Source organism: Fusarium redolens, assembly GCF_020744475.1.
Source record: "Fusarium redolens strain MPI-CAGE-AT-0023 chromosome Unknown BKA55scaffold_9, whole genome shotgun sequence".
Lineage (NCBI taxonomy): Eukaryota > Fungi > Ascomycota > Sordariomycetes > Hypocreales > Nectriaceae > Fusarium > Fusarium redolens.
In genome coordinates this window covers 401,532-427,414 of record NW_025763672.1, presented here as the reverse complement: position 1 = coordinate 427,414, position 25,883 = coordinate 401,532, and the positions used below count along the sequence as shown (strand labels likewise).

Below are 25,883 nucleotides of genomic sequence, written 5' to 3'. Positions count from 1 at the left end.
TGGTATTTGTCTTGATGCTTCACAAAGTCTGGAGATTTTCAAAAGCGGGATGGTGGGGCAGATTTTGGCAAAATCTTTAGAAATTTTGGCGGTGAGGAGCTGCAGTGATGGTCTAGGCCTCGATTCCAAGTGACAAAAAGGTTTAGCATAAGCTCGGGTGGCTCGTTGATGAGTTAATTTTGGCATCGTATTGCAAGGTCCAAAGTTTCTTACTCCCCAGGGACCATGCCCATTCTACCTAAAACTCTACTAACAATTTTGGCACAAGCCCCCGCATAAACCCGTTAGCGACATGCCTTGCCAGGCTGTCTTTCTTTAAAAAGAAGTTCAAAAAACCACACACAAAGCATCATTTTAAAAAGGCTCCCGTTTCCCAAACGCCTGGTTCTCCTTGCTATTGAGTTTGTTGTCCACCTTGAGAAGTCCGTCCGCGCATCCTCTTATTAGCCGGAGCCACGTAATGCTGAAACTGCGGCATGTCCATCGTAGGCACGGCAATTGCGGCCTGTTGAGGATTCTGCGGGAGATACAGCTGTGATTGCATCATGGCCTGGGCCTGAGCCTGGGCCTGGGCCTGCGCTTGTGCTTGGGCCTGTGCTTGGGCTTGCACTTGGGCTTGAGTGGTTTGTTGGGGCAGTTGTTGTTGGATGTGCTGATGCATTTGCTGCTGCTGCTGCTGCTGCTGCTGCTGCTGATGGCTCTGCTCCACTACTTGCTGACGACGTTGCCTGGCCCGCTGCTTCTGCACAGAGGATTGCCTCTTTGTCTCCTCAATTTGTCGATGGCGCTTGTCTTGAGCTTCTTGTCTCTTTTGTCGTTGCAGATCCTCATTCTGAACAGCATAGATGGCTGCAACGCGAAGCTGAAGATGCGAAAGCTGCGCAACACGATCCGGATGCGACATCTTGCGATATTCGCTCTTGAATTGATGGAAAGTTTCACCGGTCAAGCGAAGGACTGCGTTTGAGACACCCGCGACCTGGATTGCAGCTTGAGTCTCGGCATCAGGTTGTGGCCCTTCGTCTTGCCAAGGTGTCAGGAGCGGTGTCGCAACCGGATCCAAACTGTGCTCACCTTCCAGGTCGTCCATCATATTCGCCTCGTCCTCGCTCGCAGCTTCGGGGGTTGGTGGTTCGGGTGTACCGGGCTCGTGGTTATGCTGATTGCAGGTAATCGTCAAGACCCATCCTCCCATAGTCTTTCGATGAACCGCCTTTGCTTTCCAAGGACAGTCCGTCTTCTTTGTCGTTGTCTTGTGTTTTGTCGCCATGCATCGATAGGGCCTCCCGCCTCGATCGCAGACAAGATCGCATCGTACTATGTCATTCCCTGGGACGTCGGCACCACCTACTTTGCCTCGATGAGATCTAGCCTTGACAATCTTGTAGCCCTCCTTTTCCATGCGGTCGCTGAGTTCTTTGAAAAGTTCTTCATAGCTGTTGAAGATGCCCGAATGAGGCACGGAGACGGCCTCGAGAATGCCAAACATGATGAGTTCAAAGAACGCGATCAACGCGTTCGGAGCTCAACGATGTGTGGATTTGGTGGTTAACCGGTGTCAGGCGTGGCCGCGCGTAAGGTAGCGGGGACTGGACTGGGAGGGTTGAGGAATTTCCGTGCGGAAAATTCTCGGCTGATTTTGAGGACTTCCGTTGTCGCTCACTGAGGTGCTCGTGTAACATGAGCTGACGCGTTGGATGATAACTTTCATCCGATATTATGCCTTATTGTGATCCCTTGTCTCTATTATTTTGTTAACGCTGGGCATGAAAAGCCCGCTTACCAAGGTGGAAACTCACCTTTACTGACATTTCTTTCCCGGAGCCTTGGTTGAGCCTGAGCGTGCACTGTATTCATTGGCACAGGCAGTGTCTAGGGTATTCAGCTTTCAATAGTTCTCATGGTTGCGCAATGTCCTTGCTTTATTTCTTGCAACGTCGCCAAAAGGACTTATGATGTAATGTCAAGTCTAAGACTCGTGAACGCATGACTTTATTGTTTATTGTGTGAGAATTGAGTTGTCCTTCGTTATCTCATTGGTTTGAAGCTTATTTCAGGGCACGAATACCCGCTCATACTCACGTACGCTGTTCATTGCTGTGACCTGGCATCATCCCCAGTTGAACAAAAGGACCGAAGTAATAGGTACCTTCGGGTTGCCTCCGGCATTCGAGCTGCTCTTGGTCTATCTGTCCTGACGTCTCGGGTAGCCGGCTCAGCTCGTTCGGCAACAATCTACAGGAACCAAGGGGCTCGAGTGTGATTGACCTCCATACTATCATTGTCTACTAGGTTTCTTGATATTCACTATCTGACCTGACTCTTGATACAAATGTGGCCAATGGCAGTAGATCTTTCTTTTGATACGGGTAAAGCTGATAAACGGAGTGGGCTGAAGTGTCAAGTTGGGTCCGGGTAACAGTTATCCAATCTGCCCCAGATTTTGAACTCCCGCTACCCCAGATTATCACTGATCCTCAGGATGTTAGCTCCCATCTATCATCACTAGCTTCACTTCTGCATGATAGCTAGATATGATCAGCCCGTTCATGAGCGGGGGAAGTGGCCGGGTAGCAGTTAACCAGCTTGACATTGTCAGGTACAGGGTATATTGATAAGACGCAGCTAAAGAGAAATTGTTATATAAACTCACAAGAATCTCGACGTCCAAAGAGAAAGATGTTAGAACTGTATACATAGTGTCTTCTTAGTTGCGCTATCAAATTCTCATCAACAATGGTTGACTTTACACTTTCTCCCTCTCAGCTCGAAGCCCGACGACATGCTCAGGCCTTCGCATCCACCGTCCTCACCAAAGCTTCAGCAGAGTACAGCACTCAGAAAGACCAGCTCTCTCGCTTCCAAGCTACCAGACCCTTTTATAGGGAAGCTGTTCGTCATGGCTTGATCAAAGCTCAAGTTCCTATTCCCCTTGGCGGAACTATGGAGAGCCTTGTTCACGAGAGCATCATACTTGAGGAGCTCTTTGCAGTTGAACCAGCAACTTCAATCACCATCGTTGCTACTGCGCTTGGGCTGATGCCCGTGATTCTTTGCGATTCACCTTCTTTGCAGGAGAAGTTCTTGAAGCCTTTTATTTCTGGCGAGGGAGAACCTTTGGCTAGCTTGATGCACTCTGAGCCGAATGGAACGGCGAATTGGCTACAGAAGGGGGGACCAGGTCTTCAAACGACAGCTAGAAAGGTTGGAAATGAGTGGATCATCAATGGTGAAAAGGTTTGTCTACTTCCTTTGCACACACCCCAACTTTATACTAACGTCTGTGTTTAGCTCTGGCCTTCAAATAGTGGCGGTTGGGATTATAAAGGAGCTGATCTTGCATGCGTCGTCTGCAGAGTCTCTGACGATCCATCCAAGCCCCAAGATCCTAACGTTGATCCAGCAACGCAGATTGCTGTACTATTGGTGACTCGGGAGACAATCGCCAATAACAAGAAGGATGCCTATCAGATCTTAGGCGAGCCTGAGCTTGCAGGTCATATCACCACGTCTGGTCCCCACACTCGCTTCACTGAGTTCCGTGTTCCTCACGAGAACCTTCTTTGCACCCCCGGTCTCAAAGCGCAAGGTCTTGTCGAGGCAGCTTTTGCCATGTCTGCTGCTCTCGTTGGCGCCATGGCGATCGGGACTGCCCGCGCTGCATTCGAAGAAGCTCTCGCCTTTGCCAAATCCGACACCCGCGGTGGCTCCAAGCCTATTATCGAGCATCAGAGTGTAGCTGATAAGCTCATCGACTGCAAGATCCGTCTCGAAACAAGTCGTCTGCTTGTATGGAAAGCAGTGACCACCCTTGAGGATGAAGCTCTTGAATGGAAGGTCAAGCTTGAGATGGCGATGCAAACCAAGATCTACACAACCGATGTTGCGGTTGAATGTGTCATCGATGCCATGAAGGCTGTTGGGATGAAGTCTTATGCAAAGGATATGTCTTTCCCGAGGTTGTTGAATGAGGTTATGTGCTATCCGTTGTTTGATGGAGGCAATATCGGTCTTCGACGACGACAGATGCAGCGCGTTATGGCTTTGGAGGGCTATGAACCTTGGGCAGCTACTTATGGATCTTCCAAGGTTGATAAATCTCGCCTATGATGATATCATAGACATGGATCATACACAAGTGTCCGAAAGCAAGTTTGATACAGTCGTGTTGTTTATGGAAGCCATCGTATGCCTCGTGGGATATATTTGCCTCTATGTGAAGCGAGCCAATGCCATCGTAGATTTCTAGAATGACATTAAGGACCACCACCTTTGTCGAGTTGGCGAAGATAATACTGCTCAGCGGGCAACAAAAGGTCATTGACCAGACCAAGGAGAGCCCTTTCCTACAGATGAGCATACCTAGAGATATAGTGTACTGGACATTTACCATCCTGCTTCACACAAAGTAACGATAAAGTCTCAAGTCTCGTCACGATGTCGTGCGGAATTAGTGGATTATCCTCTTCGCAGGAAGCGATGTAATGTGCATAAAGCGACTGAACATGCGGTAGAAGGCTTGTTGTGTATCCCATGATGCTTTCACTAGCCTGTGCATTGGATTTCTCACCCCTTGGCCAAATGGGAAGCGTTCGCGGCAGTGTTTTAGAAGACTTGCCGGGACTCGGGTTCCTCAGAACTTGTAAGGACAGGCCGAGTAGAGGATAGACAGGCGGCGTCAAAAGCCCCCTCGAGACTAATCATCGAAATTTCGAAGAATTGCTGGTCGCCTCTCTAGGGTAAGGTAATTATTTGTTCGTGATTCGCGTTGGCACCAAGAACTTGTTCATTGTCCTGGTCCAACGACACAACTTATTTTGGGCACAACTACAATTGCGAATGTCAGCTGTAGGGACTAGAGAACTGATGCCGTAGACTTGAAATTAATGCTTTCAGAATTTCTGATGATGGCAAACCTTTTGACTTGATATATCACACTTTTGAGTTTAGAGAAACCGTGAACTTGAAACAGTGTATCCAGAGTAAATTGTTGATCAGTGCTCGGATATTGCTAGCACTGTGATGGGAGCCAAAGGTAAGATGCCATCTACCAGGGTGTCGCGGGACTGGAATTGACAAGATGCAGGGAGCGATCTCATGCTCATCAAACTTGCCACGGAAGCGTTCAAAAAAACTGGATGGCCTACAAGTATCCAGACGGGTCGCTACATGTACCCTGTTGCTGATAATGCGAGGAATGTTGGTTCAGCGCCTAGTGGCAGTCTGGCGTACGAGACGAGACAAAAGCTCTCAGGGAGCTTCACAGAGCGTCTGACATACGCTTTGACTAATTTAATAAACGTAGTACTTCGATTTGCAACGTCATCTAACAAAAGCCCTCTCAGGGGGTGGTGGTCAGGCAAGTACAAGAGCAGTGCAGGCTGTCAGAATAAGCCGCGAGCAGCTAATATTCGTAGTATTCAATACAGCCCTTTCTCCTAAGATATATGTCCCTATTTAAAGCTTTAATAACAATTATTAAAATTAGACATATTACTTTAAAACAGGATCGGCAAAGGCAACATATGACTCTCTTGAGTAGATGCGCCGCCAGTTCACAGTTCGACCTACAATAATGCCGTTTAAGTAATGTTTAATAACACTAAGGTCTTTATAGCTCCTCTAGCCTTCTTAAATCGATACCCCTAGAGATGTTTGTCCAAGCCTTGCCCTCTCAGTCAACAGAGTCACGATCTCACCATGTCCTGACTCTATTGCTAAGGAGACAGGTGTTTTATTACTATCATCCATAACGCATAACTCAACTCCAGGAACAGCAAGTAAGGCCTTGACTATCGCAACATATCCCCTCCATGCTGCCCACGACAGCGGAGTCTTTCCGTGGTGCTTCGCGCTCGCTTTTGCACCAGACGATAAGAGCATCCTGGTGGCATTCAAGAGCCCAGACTTAGCAGCAGCCAGTAGTATCTGGTCTCTAAAGTATTGCGCTGGTTGGAGCTCGTTTTCACGTACGATATCGTAGCCTAGAACAAGTTTAACCCAGTGCTGAAAGAAGTAAGTTGCGACTCGGTCTCGAATATTAGAAACAAAACTAAAGATATGCTCGCTTAATTCGTCTCTTTGTTGGCAAGCATCCATATGGTACCTCAAATGGGATAATGCGTATACTGCCAAAGGCCTGTCATTCAAGAATCGTGCAAAGGCCAAATAATGTTGTAACGTCCAGCTATCCAGGTCAGGGAAATGGGTACACTCCTCTGGCCCTATCGAGCAGAGCATGAGGTACCTAAGACAGGTTATTGAGATAAGAAAATGGGCATCTTTTTCGGACATCCTGAATTCAGAATTGGCGACATTGCCATCAGGACTGAGAAGGAATTCTCGAGCCGTCTGATGCATGACTTGCACAACTTCTTCTCCTACCAATTATTAGGTTTGATTCACCAATGTAGAGATTCTCTCACCATTCTGATCCGTGATTTCCAGAAAGTTGCCTCCGCAAAACCAGATGCGTCGCTCAGATGGCAAATGTTTTTCGATGTAGTCATTGGTAGGGACGAACTTCTGACCAGTGCTTTCTACCACGCTGAGGGCGTGAAGAACTTCACAGATGGTAAGAGGCCGTTGACAGTAGAGCACGAAAGAGAACATCCTGACGGTGTCGCGAGTTTGCTTCTTCTGCTTCCGTATCTTGATGAACATATGCTTATAATAGTCCTCGAGTTCAGTTGGAAGGCTCCTAAGTAGCTCAAAGACTTCTCCCTGAGAGGAACCGCTTTCTTGTGAGGCCAATAATTCTTCGCCGACAAGCTTCACCCATAAAAAGACCCCCTGGGCGTGATCTAGGATATAATCCATTGCCTCGCGATAAACCTTTGTCATTTCAAGATCGTCGAGGAATGAACGAGCGTACAAGCTAATTGCTTCCTTAGTCTCGTCTTGAAGTCTGATCAAGTTCAATGTTGTGCAATTTTTAAGCTTGTGCTCGCCTATTGGCCGGCTTGCAACAAACGCCTTGACTGTACTTGGAGAAGCAACTGAGCAGAGCTCTGACAGCAGTGTGAGAATGCTTCGTCTGTCTTTATCGTCTGACTCATCTACTGCATCGATGATAAGATATATGTGCCTCGTTTGTCGATGGGTCGCGAGCGATTTTAGGAGTTGTTGAAGTGAGTTGTAATCCCATTCCCACTCTCCAGGGTAGTCCGCTTTCAGCTTTTGATGCTTCCTGTATTCTGTCTGACCCCGGTGGTAAAAGAACGTCTCATCTTCATCTATTATATCGTAAAGAATGGACCGAAGCATGTTCCTGTGACTTCTCTGTAACTCGCCTTCTCGGTAACTGTAGAAGAAGCTGGCAACGACAGCGCTTTTGATCGGTGGGTGATGCTCCAAAGCCCCTTTGTGAAAAAACCGTGTTAGTGTACTTTTGCCGCTGCCCGGTTTCCCTTCAACCAGCAACAGTCTTGAACTCTTCGAAGATGACCACTCTTTGAATTGCGGCTGTTTCCAAAGCCAGTCACACGATCCTTTGTGTTCAGTTGATATCTTGTTCATACGCGTGTTGTCAAAGCGAAGACTTGATAAACATGCTTAAGACAATTAGCATAGTCGGGTTAAAGAAAGATGCAAGCATACCTGCCCTTTCTCTATCATGTTCGATGAGCGAAACGCCTCTGAGGGTCATTCTGATGTCGTGGTGCATCTCTCCGGTTAGAAGTACCCTGATCTCTGGCGCTTCACTTTGAAGGTGATCCAATAGTAGACGGAGAGAGTGGTGAAACCTAGGTTGTTTCTCTCTTGGGTATCCCAGTTCATCCACAACTACAAGTTGAATGTTATGCCGTTCATGACTAATGAGGGTTCCCAGGCCTTTGCCATGTAATCTTCTCGTAAGCCAAGCATTTCGGTCAATACAGCGTCAAGACTATCACTCTGAAGAATTTCACGCTTGTTAGAGACGTCGAGAGGCTCTATGGCTCTGTCCTGCCAGTAGCTGTCCATGAGACTCGTGAAAACGAGCTTTGCTAATATGATAGTGCTTGCAGGCGATTTCTGGAATATTCGGTGCATAAAGGTGTGTGCCAAAAATTCGAAATCAGTCTTCTCGGAGCAGCAGAAATGAAGGCCATACTTGTCATTCTTCGATGTCTTTGGTAGTTGCATCTCTGCAATTTGTCGAGATATTCCCTTGAAATTGAGCCCTGCTGACCCAGATACCCATAGGGCTTTGGTTGAGGTTCCTTTTTCCCAATACCTAAAGTCAATGTTCTTGAACACCCAATGATACATTCCATCGTCGGGGTCCACAGGCTGTATCGCCAAAGATTGTCTGCTCTGGTTGACTGGTGATAGCATCGAGACAAACCTACTTGCTGACTTATCATCCATGCTATTGATAAATAACTTCTGCCTTTCTTTGACTGACTAAGGAAACATGTTAACTCAATGTCACAAGACGAGCCCTAACCATGTTACCTTTGCATCCATTAGTATTCCTTTGTCCAACGTAGGAGTTAGCAAAAGGATTTCTTTGGCGCACGCAGCTGCTGTGGCAGCTGCGTAGGGTTGCCAAGCCTTATTCTTATGTGAATCCGAGTAGTCACAGATTCCCCGAACAACAAGACAAGGGAAATTGTTCATGAGCCCTGCACCTTCCATTTCGAAACATAAAACTCCACCCAGCTCGTTACTGACACTATCTCTCATTATGCCATCTCGCATGACTCGATTTCCAGACGCAATTGTTCCAAAGTGAACAATGGGTTGGTCACTCACACGTTGCTCTCGATTTATCTGCCACTGCAATTTGCACATATCGCAGTTCCCACCAGAGACATGCTGATAGGATGGCTCAAACAAGATATCAGGCTCAACATTAGCGCAATTAAACATCGACCTTTGTGTGAGTATGCCTAGATGCTTTCCAATCCCATTTCGCTTACAGAACTCATTAGCTCGGAACTTGGAAACGACATTCAGCAAGACTCTAGGGGGAGCATTCAGAGCTCCTGTTCTCTCGAAGCCACTTGGAGTTGACTTTCCGGAGTCATATTGTACTACACCGCCATGCTGCTTGTCTGGTTGACTGACGACAACATCTCCAAGTCGTATATCAGCTGTACTACTTGGAACGCCCCCGCCAATTCCAACCATCAAACCAAAACGGATTGAGGTGAACCGTGCTTTCATCTCAGTTGCGACGACAGCAGCAACATTGTTTCCGATCTGGCCTGATGGAAGACAGACAATGACGACGTTGTGATCGCCTATTCTGCCAAGAGTATACACATTCGTATCCTCGCGATAATCGTGGGGGAGTTCAGGGTGTTGATCGTCGAGCATCTCCTGGGCTGCTGCAAGCTCAATCGGAAGAGCACATATCCAACCGACGGTATAGTCAGCGAGCTGAGGTCGATGTCTCTTCATAATTACGCGGGACTATGAGAAGACTGAGAGACGTGGGAAATAACATGAATATCTTGGCCAGAGTCTAGGAACGCTTAGACAAATACAACAGTCCCAGGAACTGTTGTCGTCGTTTCGAGTGCTGTAGAACGGATGAAAGCGGGGCTGTGAAGTGAGGCGAATAGACTGGCTGCCCTGGTTGGTCAGATGCAATGGAGTTCCAGCCTTATGTTTCTTGCCGGCTCGATGGGGGTATGAGGCTCTGACACGCTCTTTCATGGGCTAGAGAGACGATCAATTAACCCTTTGTATCCTGAGCCTGGCTCGATAGACCGATAAACGTCACCGGCCATCGTAATCAACCCTGTTAGCCCAACAAGTTACCTAGGTATGTACTCGTTCCTACCTACCAACTTACTGCTATGTACGGAGTATTGAGAACTCTGATCAAGCCTTACAGGATTGTGTCTGTAGCCCGATAATGGTGTGCCATAACATCTGAACAATAAGGGCAACTGGCTAACGTGAATCTCAATCTTCCTTAATTACTATTACTGGCTACTGCTTATAACAAGGCTAGGTTATCATTATAGTGTAAATATAGTTCTTCTACCTTAAGTTATATTACCCCTCTGTCGAGGGGTGATGAATCCACTGTTTTACCTTAAGCTGCTGGATACCTTAGCACTCCCGTGCGCGCCACGTGGGCCCCCGATCTGCCTTCTCTCCACCTCTTGAGCCCCATTCTCTTTCCTTATCGAAGGCGATTTCCCAATTCGGTAATCCCATCTTTGACAATACAAGGCCTCTTAAACCTCAATTTACAACGGAACCCCAAAACACTCGTACTCAGGGTCAGACTCCAGCAGAAATCTTTTCGGGGTGCCTTGCTCCCGTTATTGCTCTTTTTATTAATTTGGCGTAGGTATGGAGCGAGAGGATGCTCCTCTGCTCGGATCACGGCCCTCAACCAATACCGAGGCCAGCCAGAGACCACAGCCCGTTCTAGATATTTGGTAGGGCTTCTCCCCAAGCTTCAAATACTAATTGGGCTTGAACTGCTCTACGAGCTCGCCATGATGATTCTGACCGTGCCTATGGTATCTGCTCTGGAGGACGCCCTTTGCATCCGACACTATCACGGTAACATCCCGCCATTCAAACTCTACAAACATCCTTCAATCCGCGAAACTTGGCCGAGATTCGAGGCTGGACAGCATCCTTCGAGACATTCTCCGGTAAGGACCATGGTTCTTATGATCAGATTTGACACTGATGTCCCTGGCAATCATCATTGTTGCGCTGCCCCTTGGTCGCATAGCTGATCATACGCGGTGCGTTCATGGTCGTTGTGACGGGCATCTTGACGAGCATCATTTGAACTCTCATAGTCCGTAAGTGTTACATTGGAGGCAAGTAGAACATCGTGGAGCTAAATGCGCAACAGCCACCAACCCTGTACTCCCGGTCAAGCTGGTGTGGGCTTCTGCCCCCTTTCTATTCGCGGGAGGAGGAAGATACGCTGCTGAAATGTTACTTGCCGCGATAATTGCAAAGGTATGCACCAAGAAGACAAGGTAAGATTCAGCTCTCAAGTCGCCAAAAGGCGAGCTTACGCTTATAGGACTCAAGGCCTCTACTACTTCTATTCATGCTTCATCTTCAGCGAACTGGTGGGCCGTCCGATTGCATCCATCGCTGCTGACATTTCACCATGGCTGCCCTTCCTCATCAGCTATGTCTTGCTATTTTTGACCTTTCCGCTCCTTGTGATCATGCCAAAGGATCATAAAGCCCCAGCCCCAACCCCGCCGACTGGTGACCCGGCTGAAGACTTGCCAGCGTCGCAGGAGCACGGCCGCAGTATCCTTCAGACGGTTCTCCATGCTTCGCTTGATCAATTCTGTCTTTTCTGCTTCATGCTTTTTGATCATAATATGTGCCTGGCGGCAGTAGTATTTCTTATCAGCACTTTTCGAGGAATCTCACTCCGCGCTCTCGCACAGTATGCACCTTCTCGGCTTGATTGGAAACTTTCCAGGGCAAGTTTGGCAGCTCACAAATTTTGGCATAGAAACTAATACGCGAACCAGACAAATACTCTCATTAGTGAAGTCGCTCTTGTCAACCTGGTCTTATTCTTTTTCATCATGCCTGCTCTGTTGCGCATCGTCAGCAAATACTTGAAGCCCACACCCCAGGTCCTGAATCTTGTAATTGTGAGGGTTAGCTTGTCACTGCTCTTCGTAGGGTCAATCTTACTTGCCTTTGCCACAAACTCAGCCTTTCTGATTGCGGGTGAGTTGAATTCTTTTCGCGACTTTCGAGTTCTTTTGCTGAACTCCATGTAGCAACGATGGTCTACGGTCTCGGATTCGGTGCCCGCTCGACACTGTTGTCACTCGTCACCTCATGGATTGACCCCAAACGCGCCGGCACCCTTTTCAGTGCCGTGTTTCTCGTCGAGCAAATTGGTATGCTCGGGGGAGAACCACTGGTGCAGAATGTGCTTGGGATTTCCTTCGGGTTGCAAGATCCTTGGAAAGGCTTGCCGTTCAGCTGCACTGCTGTGAGCCCCCAAGCCCCAAAGAGATTATGACTATTCTAATAAGCGGCCAAGGCCTTCTATCTAATCAGCCTCGTTTGCGTGTTTTTGATAAAAATACACCAGGAGTAACAGCCTGAAACTTTGTGGGTGTCGACATGTCAAGGAAGATCTGATTGTAAGTCCTTTGAGTTACTACGCACTTTAGCTTACTTTGATAGAAGATTTACGACAAGCCTTACCAATAAGTAGACTCTTATTCTCTGAGTCACTCGAGAGAGCATCGCCAATAACCGCAAGGGTGCCTATCAGATCCTACCTTCGAGTCTAAGCTAACGGACCTTTAAATGGCATTTCGTGCTATCAACTATTTTATGGAGGAAATATTAGTCTTTGCCTACAATAGATATAATACGTCATCATTCTAGAGGATTATAGACTTTATGCGCTTACTTGTAGGTTTCTTAGGCTAATAAGTCTTGACTATGATGCAGGGATCATCGGCGTCTCTTAGGTTCAGTCACATTTCTTGTCACTTTAGATGAATACTACAGTTGCCTTGTAAGACTTCGCAAGTAATATAAGAATGAGCATAGAAAGTATTGATAGTGCGTAGATGGCGTATCAATGATTTTTCGTGGAGTTACTCGATATCTAGCTTGGTGGTGCTCACCATGACTGCTCCTTCCCAAAACTCGCTCAGGGTCTTGCGGCTCCTCATCACCAACGCAGGAAGGTACCGCCAGTTCTATACACCAATCCAAGCGCTCATGCAAAACCTTACTCTGAATCAGAAAAAGACCATCGCGCTTCATCCTTGCACTTGAACACCGCTCTACCTGCCTACCACAACCCCACACAATGCCGTTTGTTGATCACAGCGAATCGATCGCAACATGGATGTGAATACAGAGCTATTTCGTTCTATGCCATCTAGAACCGACAGCCGTTCATCTTCGAGTTACTTCCAAAGCAGCGATAGCCAAACACGTCTCGATCACCCTACAGCTTGGAGCTCTTTGGCTGCCAGACGACCACAGACCAGTCTAAGCGAATACTCTGGATACGAACATTCAGGGAACAGCACAAGACCCAACATCTCAAGACCCTCTACTGTACGCCCTGGATCGAGACCTGGTACAGCATCTGGAAGAAAGTCTCGCAACGGAACTGCCTCCTCCATACTGGGGCTTAGCGAAGCGCAGACCATTGTATGCGCTGTGAGCGAGGCTCGCGGAGTTTCTCCCGCAGTTGGTATCGCCTTCGTCAATGTTTCTCTTGGTGAAGTTGTTATAAGTCAAATATGTGACAATCAATCATATGTCAAGACAATTCACAAGATCCAGCTGTCTGCACCTTCGCGCATACTCTTCATGTCTACTGCCTGTCCCCCAAACAACCCCAGCACCCTCTTTTCTCTCGTACAAGACCTCATTCCCGAAGCTCAAATTGACGCATTGGAACGGTCAGCATGGTCTGAGACAGAAGGACTGGAGTATATTCATAACCTAGCTTTCAAGGATGACATCGAACCCTTGAAGGTGGCTACACAGGGCAAGTTCTACGCCATTAGCTCTCTTGCAGCTGTAAGTCAGATCAACTGGGAATCTCAGCGAAGATTTTAACGCGCGGTACAGGCAATGAAGTATATTCAACAACTCTTCTCCATCAACTTCGTGCCGCACTCGCTGCGCATTCAATATCGACCTTCAGAAGATACCATGATGATTGACATTTCGGCTATTCAATCACTTGAGATAATGCAGAACATCCGCAGCCCAAAGTCGAAAGATTCACTCTTCGGTCTGCTGAACCATACATGCACTCCGATGGGTTCAAGGATGCTTCGTAGCAATATCCTTCAGCCATCCACTCGCCCAGATCTCTTCATCACTCCTAGATATGATGCACTCGATGAGTTGACTACCAATGAAGAAATGTTCTTGGAGATTCGCAAGGGTACGTTTCGTAGTTATAGCATCGAATCTCGCTAACTCGAGCAGCCCTCAAGCTTTTTCATGACACGGAAAAACTCCTGACCAAGGTAAACTGGCCGCCTGATTGATGAATATCCTGCTAACTCCCATAGTTGATCATTGTTCCCACTAATGCCGATGTCCAACAAGTCGAAGAACAGATCAATCAGGTTCTTATGATCAAAAGCTTTCTCGAGTCAATCCCTGAACTTCACACGGCGTTGGGTCCTGCCAACAGCGTCTTACTAACCAAGGTCCGAGAGTTGTGTCGCCCTGAGATCACAAGCCATAGTCTCAACAAGATCCGACAGACCATTGAAGCAGACGTCACTTACATGAAGTCTGCCCTGGACCTTCGCAATCAGAGGACCTTTGCTGTCAAAGCGGGTATCAATGGAATGCTTGATGTTGCTCGCCAGACATACAAGGAGCTCACCGAAGATATTCACAAGCACATCGATGTTTTGAATGGTACGAAACATACCTTTTGTGCACCATGTTGCTAACAGGATCTAGAGGTACACCGGCTTGATGCTAACCTTCGATACGATAACGGGCGCAAGTATTGGCTAAGGCTTCGAGCGGTAGATTTTGATGATCGTCCTCTTCCGGATCTCTTGATCAATGTGGTGCGAAAGAAGGACAAGATTGAATGTCAGACACTTGACTTGGTCAAGCTCAATCTGAGGTTATCTGATACCTCCAATGAGGTTGTCATCCGAAGCGACAAGGTTGTGCAAGACTTGCTAAAAGAACTACGCTCTGATGTTCCACACCTGTTCCGGGTCTGTGAATCGGTTGCCCTTGTCGACATGATCTCTTCCTTTGCGCAGCTTGCAACTACCCGAGACTACGTGAAGCCAGATCTCAGCACAACGCTCGCATTGAAGGCAGCGAGACACCCTGTCCTCGACAAGGTCAGTGCGAGAAGTCGCTACTGATAACACACTGACTGACTGATCTAGGCCATGAACGGCAGCTTTGTACCCAATGATTACTACTCCACAGAGCAGTATTGCTTCCATATCGTGACTGGATGCAATATGAGTGGGAAAAGCACGTACATACGGGCGGTCGCGTTGCTTCAGATCATGGCGCAAGTCGGATCTTTTGTGCCTGCCGAGTATGCCGCTTTCTCCATCATCCACAGCATATTTGCTCGAGTTTCGCTTGATGACAACATCGAGAGTAACCTTTCAACTTTCTCTGTCGAAATGCGAGAAATGTCTTTCATCCTGAGGAACATTGACGACAAGAGCCTTGCCGTAATTGATGAGCTGGGCAGGGCCACAAGCAACCGAGATGGTCTGGCAATTGCGATTGCAATGTCTGAAGCCTTGATTCAAAGCAGAGCATCCGTATGGTTTGCAACCCATTATGTTGATCTGACAAAGGTTCTCGCGGATCGTCCGGGTATCCTCAACCTGCACCTCGCGGCCACTACTTCTACAACTGAAGATGGATTACCTCATATTACGATGCTTTACAAGGCGACCTCTGGTGCCATCAGAGGCGAAGAACACTATGGAATCAATTTAGCGCGTGCAATCGGCCTACCCCAGTCCTTTATTGACAAAGCAGAAGAAGTGGCTAAGGATATCAGGCGAAGACGAGAATCGACGAAGCGTAGCTCAGAGTCAACCAGACTTGTAGCCCGTCGAAAGCTCATTCTCAACTTGCAGGATGCATTGAGACGGGCTAAGGATTCTGGAAGCGAAGAGGCTCTCCCAGGTTACTTACAGCGATTACAAGAAGAGTTTGTTGCTCGCATGGAAGAGGTTGACAACCTCTAGTTGGGACGTGTATTGTTTCGCCACGAGTTTCAGGTGCATGTGGAAGGGCTGAAATGGGCTATTTGTTGCCCAATATGCTTTATGTTTATTATGTTCAGATGGTTGAAGCGGTTTATACGCCTGGGCGCTTGTAATCTAATTCTCGGACTCGCTTCCAGACCTCTCTCACTGTTCGCTCTTGTGTCTGTCGTCCAGTTTCTGTTTCCGAAGGGCCTGCGGGGCTATTAAATGTCAGCAAGTGAACTTTCAAGGTTCGGTTGACAAGTGCGTACCGTATGGCCAGATACAACCGCCCTCCAAGATGTGCTCTCGTAATGTCGGCTGTCTCTGGATCGTTGGGAGGATTGGCGGTTGTTACAAGACCACCAGCCTCTTCAAGAATCGCGAAACCAGCCGCGACGTCCCTACTCAAGTTAGCATCATTGTGTTAAACAGAAGCTTGAGGTTGTCGTACCATTCCCAGCATCCACCCTCCCACCAGATATCGAAGGATCCCATAGCGGTATACGCAAGATCCAAGGTCGCACTGCCCAAGCTTCGCATGCCATGTACCATACCACCTTTGCCTCCCCTGCCATTTCTCTCCGAAGCCATGTTCACAAAAGACTCGACCTTTCGCGACATGTTTCCATCTGGAATATCGCGACGGTCCTTGCCCCATTCACACGAAAATGTACAAGCGCTTGGCGCATTAACAGGCATCGGGGGAATCGGGTTTCGAATCAACGGTAGTCGCTGCGTCTCGTTGAGCCATGCGCCTCGCCCTGTGCATGATGAGAAGAATTGGCGAAGGAACGGAGCGTTGATGACGCCAATGACTGGAACACCCTTGACCACTAGAGCGATTGATACGCAGAACATGGGGAAGAGATGTGTGAAGTTGACGGTGCCATCGAGAGGATCAACTACCCATGTTGGTTTATCTTCAACGAGGTATGTTCGCGAAGCACCAGCAGAATATGACTCTTCTCCAAGGAATCTGTACTAGTTAGAGAGGGTCATGATAAGACGAGGGGTAAACTTACCCATGATGGGGATATTTACTGAGAACAGTTGTGCGAATAAAGTTCTCAACATCTAAACAGTCAGTAACCATGAAGCAAAAGAATGACAGAGAGGAAATACCATTGTCTGTCTTTGTCACGAGATCTACCGAGTTCTCTTTCTCAACATACGAAACCGCACTCGACGATTCCCCGTTCCCATCGATTCTGCGCTGCGCAGCCGCCATGAGCATGTCACCCGCATCCTTGCCAAGCTGCACCGCAAAAGCGTAAATGTCGTTCAATTCGTGTTGCTCCATTATCTTGAATTATTGTTTTTCCAGAAGACACAGAAAAAGGATAAAGTCGACGGCAGCTGTTTTGTTGGTAACAAGTGCCGTATGAAACCGTTGCTTGAGTGTTTTCCGCGGTACGGATTATGATGCGCTGTGGGGATGGGGAGTTAGTGGGGGGGAGGGGGAGGGATGAAGGCTTAACCGGGCGCGGGGGATGCCGAGAGTTTGGAGATGGGGGATGGGAAAAGCTGGGGAATTGGCGGAGTTTTACTTTTGCGAGGGATCATTAATAAACTGACAATTACGAGAGAATTGAGTAAACAATACCATAACTCAATTGACATACACAAGCAATCATGTCTCGTCGTCTTCTCCTCATCAACGGCCCAAACCTCAATCTCCTCGGCACACGCGAACCTCACATCTACGGCTCAACCACCCTCGCCGACGTTGAAGCCTCCGCCTCAACACAAGCAACATCCCTCTCCGCAAGCTTAACATCCTTCCAAGCCAATTCCGAGGGCGCCATAGTTGATCGCATCCACGAAGCGCGAGGCAACGTCGATGCGATCATCATCAACGCTGGTGCTTACACGCACACGAGCGTAGCTATAAGAGACGCGCTGGTGGGAGTTGATATTCCGTTTGTGGAGGTTCACATCACGAATGTCCATGCGAGGGAGGCTTTTAGACATCATAGTTATCTGTGTGATAAGGCGGAGGCTGTTATTTGTGGGTTGGGGGTTTTTGGGTACAGTGCTGCGATTGAGTATGCTGTTAAGCATCTGAAGTTGAGGACGAAGCTGTAAATATTATCACGGGACACAAAGCATACACAAGTCAAAGAGCCATGATTCGAAATTAGTCGTTTACAACTCATATTAGGTGACGGGAGTAAGTAGTGATGGAGTAGTGATTGAGGTATACAACAATGCGCCCGAAGATGTGAGAATACGAGAGATGATAGTAACGACAATGCATTGTAGTGGTATTATAAACTAACAAACAGCAAAACATATTATTTACAACATAGCCTGCAATCTCGGCTGAACATCATCCGCCGTTCTCAATCCAAGCTCAATCTTCATCTTCTCCCAAGACTCAGCCGCCCTCTTGGCCGTCTCCTCCGGCACAACAGCCTCGGTATCACAAAACCTCCTATTAAACACCTCAAAACTCAACCACCCCTCAAACCCCAATCCTTGAACAATAGTTCTCAACAATTGCTTACAAGGAAGATAAGCACCATACGAACTCTCCCCGTAAAATAACCTCGCGTTTCTGGACCAGCTCATCCGCGACGGTTGCTCCGCGTTGTAAAACGGATGGCTCTCGTTCAGAGGTGAACTGAGTTTCTCGCCATCAGCCACCTGCACCAGAAAAACCTTGCTAACATCAATGTCTGTGAGAATCCTCTTGATGGACTCTTTGGTAACACTCTCGCATTCCTTTGTCTTTCCGCCAACGGCTGCAGGGTCTGCGTAGATTCGACCGAGGATGTTATAGCTATCCAGGCAAATACCGAAATTCTCACGGTTAACGCGCTGGATTATATCCCAACTCGCTTCCCACGTGTTAATCCTCGTTCCCCAACACAGCGCCTCAAAAGCAAACTTAATCGGCGGCTGTTGCTCCAGCCCCATATCAGCAGCCACCGTGAAGTCAGCGGCAATAACACCCATATCGTCCGTAAGTTGCTCCTCTGGTAAAAAGCTACTAGGGAACAGAATAAGATCCGTCTCCAATGCATGACACAGCTCAAACCACAGCTTCAACTCCTCATATTGTTGGGCTTGTGCTTGACGATCAACGAGGCCGCCGAAGTGCATGAAGGGCTGGAGACAGATTATGGTGAGAGAGCGGGAGGCGCAGAGGTCACGGATTGTGCGGGCGGCAGTGATTTGGTTGGCGGGTGTGTCGCCGCCTGGGAGGGACTTTGCGAGGTCGACGAGGTCTTCGTAGAAGACTTCTATGCCTTGGAAGCCGTATTTTGCGGCCATGTCGAGTTTGTGGGGGAGGGAGTGGCCTGCGAAGCAACGGCCTAGGGACATTGTGCATATGCTTGGTTTGTGAGCCATGGCTGTTGATGAGTAGACAACAGTCTATGGGTCGAAGTCGTCGATGTGGTGTGTTATGTGATGAAGGCTACAGTGAGGTGAATGACACTCGACGATAGAATGCTTATATGAACAGCGATAGATACAATAATGTGATAACTAAAGAGATGAACCACCACTGATGCTGTGGCAACTTGATATAGAATCTACGAAGCGGAGAATCCCCTGATCAAGACTCGATGATAAAGCAATCATTCATCCAATACAACCCCATTTCCATCTCGATCCATCCCGTAGTATCCATCGTCATCAAAAGCCGTCACGAGGCGGTACCAGCCGAATCAGCCATGTTAATCGTTTAAGAGGACACCCATTCACACAATGATAAGGCAATTTCCAGGCGACTTACATCATGGGGGTGTAGGTGATGTTTATTCATTACCCGGGACCGAGGTGGCTAAGTCTTTATCCGGTGGGGCAATTTCTTGCATTGCAACCCCAGCTTTAGTGGATATTCACTGGAAAAACCCTTGAAGCGGAGATTTCGGGGGCAAGTGAAATTAAGATCTGGGGTTGATGGATGATTCTTCCATTGCCTTCTCTGCTACTGGACAGTTTATTACTTGAATAGCACCTATCTTCGCTACTTTCCAGGATCATTTCTCAATCAGGCCACTTTCTTTTACTCACCATCCTTTCGTCTATCTGCCTATCATGTCTGTCCAACAAGTCTCCTCTTATCCCTCCGGGGACTCTCTCCAATCGAACCAAGTCTCACAACTCCAACGCCACGGCTACCTCTTCGGCAAGAAACTCACTGCTTCGCTGTCGCCGTTTCTTCATAATGTTATTTATCAGGATCTGGGTTTGAAGTGGGGTCAGGTTAGACTTGATTCGGCTGATATTCCTGGGTTTTTGGAGTTGGCGCAACATCCCGACTTCTACGGTACGTTCCACTCACTCACTCTGTCAATTGAGTTGGTTACGAGTTGAGTTACGATACTGATGAGTGAACAGGCGCCTCAGTTACTATGCCCAACAAAGTCGCAATCATCCCATACCTAGATGAACTCACAGAAGAATGCCGCGACGTCGGCGCTTGCAACACCCTCTTCATCCGTGAAAGAGACGGTCGTCGTATTTTCTGCGGCGCAAACACAGACGTCATTGGCATCCGCGACTCATTCTACCAAAACATCGACAACCCCGATGCTGTCTTCCACAACAAACCCGCTCTTGTAGTCGGTGGTGGCGGCGCAGCTAGAAGTGCTATCTACGCTCTGCGAAAATGGATGAAGGTCAAGACCATTTACCTCGTCAACCGCGATGAAGCAGAAGTAACCGCCGTGATCGCCGATTGTGCTGAGCGCGGCTACGGCGAGGGTTTGCTACATGTCAAGACCGTCTCACAAGCGCAATCCCTCGAAGCACCAGGTGCTATCGTAGCGTGTGTTCCAGACTTTGAGCCCGAGACAGAAGAGGAGATTCGCGCACGGGCAGTCACAGAGACGTTTTTGGACAAGGAGCAAAAGGGGGCTATTCTGGAGATGTGCTATAACCCCACGCCTTTTACGCGGTTGGGCGGTATTGCGGAGGATAAAGGATGGAAGGTCATTCTCGGAACGGAGGCGTTGATTTATCAGGGGTTGGAGCAGGATAAGTATTGGACGGGGAAGACGTTGGAGGAGATGCCGATTGAAAAGGTGCATGTTGCTATTGCGGAGAAGGTTGCGCAGAGGGCGGAGGCTAAGTTGTGATTTGTTTTTAGAGCATAGATAGCGTGCATTATTGGAGTTATATATAAATGTTTGGACTTCTTACTACTTCACATGGCCTTTGCTGCTCTGTTGCTTGAAGATATCAAGTGATATGGCAGATTTTCATCTGAACCTCCCTAAGTTTACCTAAACTCATAAATCTTTACCTAAATATAAGCTCACCTGATGTAAATAGTATACTAGCGATGAAAAGTATAACCAGTTCCTAGGCGAATAAGATATCGCTATAGCCAAGTGAAGCTTTCAAGTATTAGGCTTTAGGCCACAGCTGGAGAAGATCATGAACACTGCACCCAATCACTGTAACAGATAACTAGGCAGCAAATAAATAGACTCTTATTCTCTTTGAACAGCAGTGGCTATGACAATGAAGAAAATGGTACAGTTGGAATGTTTCTCTATTTGAATCACCGACCGTAGGCGAGCTTTCACCTTGATATCTTCCTCTCAAAATACACACACGCCGTACACGCATACACACAAACAGGCACAGAAGAAGCAAAATAATCCACACGCCTAAGAATACCATAGAGAGAAAACCATCACAATGGCTGAATCTTCAAAGCCACGCCCTCTCTTCATCTACGGCACACTCCGCGCCCGCCCCTTACTAGCCTGGGCCCTAACCGGCCATGCCACAAACACCAAACCCATCTCAGCACACGCCCACCCAGCCATAGTACGCGGCTATGCACGCTACACCGTCCAGTCACAGGATTATCCCGCCGTTGTAAAGAAAGACGGACATGAAGTAGACGGATACCTGCTCATCCTGGAGACCAAGTCGCAGCGCAAGAAGCTAGATGATTTTGAAGGAGAGATATACACCTCTACGAGTGTCGATGTTGTACTGGAGGATGGGAGTGTTGTGAATTCTGATATGTATGTTTGGGCGGGAGATGAAGATGCGCTGAGTGATGAGCCTTGGGAGTTGGATACTTTTGTGAGGGATAGGTTGGAGGATTGGATTGATCTTTTTGAGGGTATGGAGATGATTGGAGAGGACGAGGACTGAGAAGTTCCAGGAACTTGTATAACTATAAGCTTGACTCATATCTACTCCGAGCCCTGATCCTCTCGCCATAAACAAAAAAGCACCACGGTATAGGCGCCATCAAAAACGTAAAACCAGCCAAAAGAGTCGTTGCCCAGCCAGCACCAAGCCTTTCAAACATCTGCAACGCAAACATCGGAAATGCAAAGCTCAACGAATATCTACTCAACATCATGGCACCAGACGCCGAAGCTCCGTACAAAGGACCATAAGCATCAAGCATAAAGAGATTTACACCAGCGTAGATCAGAAGACAGGCTAGCATCGTCATTCCGTGGAAAAAGATAGGGAGAATCCAGTGGATGCGGAACTCAGCTGTCCATCCTGCTATGAGGAGACTCGCGGGGAGGAGAAAACTTCCTATCATGGAGGAGATCAGACGGTGTTCTGGGGGTAAGGGGTCGCTTGTATCGTGGGTCTGACTCCAGTGGACGAGGCGCTTTTGATAGTATGAGAAGTCGATTAGGACGAAGGGTACGCAGGCAAGGAGAGTGCCGAGAGTTATACCCAGATATGAGAGGGACTCGCCGGTTGCGTTGAAATTATAGTAATGTCTGAAGATCCAGGGAACGGATATGATGAATGTGTACAGTAGTCCAAAGATGAAGCCGTTGTAGAGACTGACGAGTGTGACGATTGGTTCGGTGAACAGCATATGAAGAGGTCGAAGGATGAGAACCGTGAAAAAGTGTCGAATTGTCCTAGCAACAGTCGTTTGTTGAGAGGAGGTGTCACCCAAACCCATTCTAATAGCCCGTCTTCGTAAAACAACCTTTTTATATGTCTCCCTCGTGAACAAAACCGGTATGTAAAGAGCGCATGTTATCATGACAGCAACCCACTGCGTCCATCGCCACCCAAGAGACCGCTCAACAAATCCACCAACAAGAGGCCCAACAGCTGCCCCAAGCGAAGGTATAGAGTAATATATCCCCAAACTCGCACCACGATATCGAGGCGCACAATAATCCATGATAGTAGCAGAAGTATTATTCACATTCGGCGATGCGAACATGCCCGCAAAGAACCGACAAATCGATAAACTCACAATACCCCCCGCAAAACCAGACCCTAGCAAAAACGCGAGGAAGATAGGCGTAGTAGCAACATACACCGTCTTCCGTCCATAAGTCTCAGATAGCGGTGCTCCAACGAGTGGACCACACGCCATACCGAGGTTATACAGACTCAAAGGCAGCACAGCAGCCAAACGCCCTTGGTGGAATTCTTTGCTAACGGGGGTTTGGGCTGGGGCGTATATAGCGCCTGCGAAACAGGAAGCCCAGGCGAGGGATGTGATGGAAGCTATATTGAGTGTTTTTGTGAGGAGGGAGAAGTTTCGGGGGTTGGAGGAATCCTTGGGGCCGGTCCAGTCGTAGGCTGCGTTGATGCGGGTTGTTATTTGATGGGTTTCTGGCGAGATGGTTGGCGGAGTGGTGTTGATCTCCATCATTTCTGGTTGAGAGAATGAGGTTGAGGATGCCATAGTGACGAGTGCCTACGTTTGGATAGTAGAGGGTCAATGAGGAGTGACGTCGAAGTTGAAAAATATATGTTCGGCGAAGACCGTATCTTGCCGTGTTGGAGATTTAGCTTGGCAGCATATTAGCACAGGGCCTGGATACTGGTTCTCTTAGTTCCGCGTCATCTTTCTCACTAATAATCAGCATATATTATAAGCACTATCTATCTATATATTTCTCACGATGCTTCGAGAACTGTACGACAAGTCTTATTGAGCAATTATATCAGTTCAACGGGGCATACCCAACGCCAGAGGATGCATCAGTGATGAAGACACGGCCCTGAATAACACCAGCAAACTTACTTGGAAGCTACGAAACGTTTTAACTGATTATTTCATATCATGTCAGGTATTGCTTTCATTTTGGCCGTGTATCGGTAAGAATGCTTCATGGCCGAATGATTACCCCGACTGATCTGCAAGGTCTTCAGGGTAGTTTTAGTCCACGGGTCATCATGATTCGGGCGATGGAGACATAAGCACAAGCCTTTACTCTTGGCAGACGATGTAATCGAAGTTTAAGTCAATAGCTGACTGGAAAGAGTGAGTCATTTGAGATCTGAGGTTGACAAGACTGTCTGGATGACGTCGTCTGACTGGCTGATTAAACGAGCACGAAGGAATTCGATATCCAAATCTTAAGCCAGGTATTTCATCGGGTCTATAATAAGGAGAATTTTTGAAAAGCTGATAAACCTTTATCTCAATTAAAACTGATAGACAACTCTAACCGCTGAGTCACCGGCCATATAATCAGTGGCTATCAGAAGAAAAGAGTTAAAGTCGATTCGCCAGTTCGGAAAAGAAGCGCTCTGATTGGCTGGTGGAGCAACTTGCCATGTATATCGACCCACGTGATTAGACTCCCCTCGGATGATTACCTCTTTTGTCTTACATCAACCAACTGCATAAATACCCAGATTCCTCATGTTATCGCAAGTCAAAATCACTCATCACTCGTTTCTCGCTGTATCTTTCAAATCACCAATCAGAATCAAATCCTTCTCCGCTCTTGCAATGTCGAGAACCATCGAGAAGAACTTCCAAGCCGCCATCGACTCTGGCAAGATCAACGGAGGCATCATCTGTGCTACCAACTCCAAAGGAGACTTTACCTACAACAAAGTCCTCGGCCAGCGTACTCTCCTCTCAGGTGAAAAGCGTCCTCAACAGCTCGATGATATCCTCTGCCTCGCCTCAGCTACAAAGCTCATAGCCTCCATCGCAGCTCTGCAGTGTGTTGACGATGGTCTTCTCACTCTCAAGGGTGATTTATCAAAGGTTGCACCAGAATTAGCGGAGAAGCAGGTCCTGACCGGTTGGTCAGAAGATGATGAGCCGATTCTTGAACCAGCGTGTCAACCTATTACGCTTGAAATGCTCCTTTCGCACAGCGCTGGAGTGGCGTATGATTTCTTGGAGCCGACTATCGGGAAATGGAGCAGCAAGTATAAACCAAAGGATGGAAAGAAGCGAAAGGTTGAGGATACTTTCATCTATCCTCTTCTCCACCAGCCTGGAAAGGGATGGATGTACGGCTCTGGTCTAGATTGGGCTGGCCGAATTGTGGAGCGCCTTACCGGAAATACCTTGGAGGAACATGTCCACGAGCGTATGCTGAAACCTCTTGGTTTGAAAACCGACGCTCAGTTCTTCCCTATCACAAGAGAAGACTTGCGTGAGCGCCTCGTCGATCTCAACCCCGATGATCCAAAGGGTCTTGGCTTCGCAGTCATGGGTCAAGGAGCAGAAATCAACGGCCGTACAGATGGATGTTTCGGCGGCCACGGTCTCGCAATGCCTGCTCCAACCTATCTCAAAATCATCCAATCCCTCCTCGCCAACGACGGAAAACTCCTCAAACCCGAAACCTGCGTCGACATGTTTCAGAACCATCTTACTTCTGAAGCACTCAATGGTCAACAAGGCATGCTAGCTAGTCCACTCGGCCCTTTCTTTAGAGTTGGTATCGGCGAAGAGACTAAGCTTGGGCATGGCCTTGGAGGCACTATTACACTTGAGGATGTTGAGGGATGGTATGGTGCCCATACTATGTCTTGGGGTGGAGGTTTGACGTTTGCGTGGTTCATTGATCGCAAGAATGATATTTGTGGTGTTGGAGCTATTCTTGCAAAGCTGCCTCTTGATGGAGGGATTTCGAGTGATTTGAAGGATGTTTTCAGGAAGGATATTTATCAAAAGTATGCTGCGTGGAAGGAGAATGGTGAAAAGCAATAGGAGGGCTAGTATGGTAGGCGCAGCTAAGGGCTTTTCAGGCTGTACCTAAAAACTGGTGGTATATTCCAATGAGAGATGAATACGCTGGTGTTTATTAAACATTCCTTTTTAATATCTCGCGACAGGGTATTTCGAGAGGCAAAGTGCGTTTATGTTTTGGTAAAGCCGGTACTATAGTAGCTTTTCTCTACACAATTCAGTCATAGTTAATCCTCCAGTTATAGATGAAGACAAACATGTTATAGAAAGTGATGTATTAATCCAATCTA

The 25,883-nt window shown here is 47.8% G+C and overlaps 12 protein-coding genes across 12 annotated transcripts; 7 read left to right on the top strand and 5 right to left on the bottom strand.

Moving 5' to 3' along the window:
* Positions 1-394: 394 nt before the first annotated feature.
* On the bottom strand, positions 395-1,489 carry BKA55DRAFT_540074 (uncharacterized protein; the record flags this gene model as incomplete). Its single annotated transcript, XM_046190214.1, has 1 exon — positions 395-1,489. One exon carries the CDS (start codon positions 1,487-1,489, stop codon positions 395-397), a length of 1,095 nt encoding a protein of 364 aa, XP_046048442.1.
* Positions 1,490-2,736: 1,247 nt separating this feature from the next.
* Positions 2,737-4,110, top strand: BKA55DRAFT_513107 (acyl-CoA dehydrogenase/oxidase; the record flags this gene model as incomplete). Its single annotated transcript, XM_046187866.1, has 2 exons — positions 2,737-3,237; positions 3,292-4,110. 2 exons carry the CDS (start codon positions 2,737-2,739, stop codon positions 4,108-4,110), a joined length of 1,320 nt encoding a protein of 439 aa, XP_046048441.1.
* Positions 4,111-5,631: 1,521 nt separating this feature from the next.
* On the bottom strand, positions 5,632-9,390 carry BKA55DRAFT_540072 (uncharacterized protein; the record flags this gene model as incomplete). The annotated part of the gene is made up of 5 exons (XM_046190213.1): positions 5,632-6,380; positions 6,426-7,553; positions 7,600-7,703; positions 7,790-8,388; positions 8,440-9,390. 5 exons carry the CDS (start codon positions 9,388-9,390, stop codon positions 5,632-5,634), a joined length of 3,531 nt encoding a protein of 1,176 aa, XP_046048440.1.
* A 1,659-nt stretch (positions 9,391-11,049) lies between these two features.
* On the top strand, positions 11,050-12,473 carry BKA55DRAFT_381426 (uncharacterized protein). The gene is made up of 5 exons (XM_046185963.1): positions 11,050-11,411; positions 11,463-11,667; positions 11,721-11,938; positions 11,990-12,092; positions 12,136-12,473. The coding sequence occupies exons 1-4, from the start codon at positions 11,145-11,147 to the stop codon at positions 12,044-12,046; spliced, it is 747 nt and encodes a 248-aa protein (XP_046048439.1). The 5' UTR covers positions 11,050-11,144; the 3' UTR covers positions 12,047-12,092; positions 12,136-12,473.
* A 364-nt stretch (positions 12,474-12,837) lies between these two features.
* On the top strand, positions 12,838-15,731 carry BKA55DRAFT_616053 (muts domain V-domain-containing protein; the record flags this gene model as incomplete). Its single annotated transcript, XM_046196712.1, has 6 exons — positions 12,838-13,500; positions 13,552-13,873; positions 13,918-13,958; positions 14,004-14,361; positions 14,407-14,807; positions 14,856-15,731. 6 exons carry the CDS (start codon positions 12,841-12,843, stop codon positions 15,681-15,683), a joined length of 2,610 nt encoding a protein of 869 aa, XP_046048438.1. The 3' UTR covers positions 15,684-15,731.
* On the bottom strand, positions 15,732-17,105 carry BKA55DRAFT_738831 (inositol monophosphatase). The gene is made up of 5 exons (XM_046201407.1): positions 16,809-17,105; positions 16,709-16,760; positions 16,138-16,662; positions 15,956-16,087; positions 15,732-15,904 (listed from the first exon to the last, which is right to left on the bottom strand). The coding sequence occupies exons 1-5, from the start codon at positions 16,984-16,986 to the stop codon at positions 15,796-15,798; spliced, it is 996 nt and encodes a 331-aa protein (XP_046048437.1). The 5' UTR covers positions 16,987-17,105; the 3' UTR covers positions 15,732-15,795.
* Positions 17,106-17,318: 213 nt separating this feature from the next.
* Positions 17,319-17,771, top strand: BKA55DRAFT_690753 (Dehydroquinase; the record flags this gene model as incomplete). Its single annotated transcript, XM_046199555.1, has 1 exon — positions 17,319-17,771. One exon carries the CDS (start codon positions 17,319-17,321, stop codon positions 17,769-17,771), a length of 453 nt encoding a protein of 150 aa, XP_046048436.1.
* Positions 17,772-17,984: 213 nt separating this feature from the next.
* Positions 17,985-19,013, bottom strand: BKA55DRAFT_513092 (xylose isomerase-like protein; the record flags this gene model as incomplete). The annotated part of the gene is made up of 1 exon (XM_046187864.1): positions 17,985-19,013. The coding sequence occupies one exon, from the start codon at positions 19,011-19,013 to the stop codon at positions 17,985-17,987; it is 1,029 nt and encodes a 342-aa protein (XP_046048435.1).
* Positions 19,014-19,733: 720 nt separating this feature from the next.
* Positions 19,734-20,776, top strand: BKA55DRAFT_690751 (uncharacterized protein; the record flags this gene model as incomplete). Its single annotated transcript, XM_046199554.1, has 2 exons — positions 19,734-19,965; positions 20,037-20,776. 2 exons carry the CDS (start codon positions 19,734-19,736, stop codon positions 20,774-20,776), a joined length of 972 nt encoding a protein of 323 aa, XP_046048434.1.
* Positions 20,777-21,185: 409 nt separating this feature from the next.
* Positions 21,186-21,812, top strand: BKA55DRAFT_738827 (AIG2-like family-domain-containing protein; the record flags this gene model as incomplete). The annotated part of the gene is made up of 1 exon (XM_046201406.1): positions 21,186-21,812. The coding sequence occupies exon 1, from the start codon at positions 21,345-21,347 to the stop codon at positions 21,810-21,812; it is 468 nt and encodes a 155-aa protein (XP_046048433.1). The 5' UTR covers positions 21,186-21,344.
* A 22-nt stretch (positions 21,813-21,834) lies between these two features.
* BKA55DRAFT_513100 (major facilitator superfamily domain-containing protein) lies at positions 21,835-23,301 on the bottom strand (the record flags this gene model as incomplete). The annotated part of the gene is made up of 1 exon (XM_046187865.1): positions 21,835-23,301. One exon carries the CDS (start codon positions 23,299-23,301, stop codon positions 21,835-21,837), a length of 1,467 nt encoding a protein of 488 aa, XP_046048432.1.
* A 965-nt stretch (positions 23,302-24,266) lies between these two features.
* BKA55DRAFT_569602 (beta-lactamase/transpeptidase-like protein) lies at positions 24,267-25,865 on the top strand. Its single transcript, XM_046192949.1, has one exon. It carries the CDS (start codon positions 24,304-24,306, stop codon positions 25,612-25,614), a length of 1,311 nt encoding a protein of 436 aa, XP_046048431.1. The 5' UTR covers positions 24,267-24,303; the 3' UTR covers positions 25,615-25,865.
* The last annotated feature ends 18 nt before the right edge of the window (positions 25,866-25,883 follow it).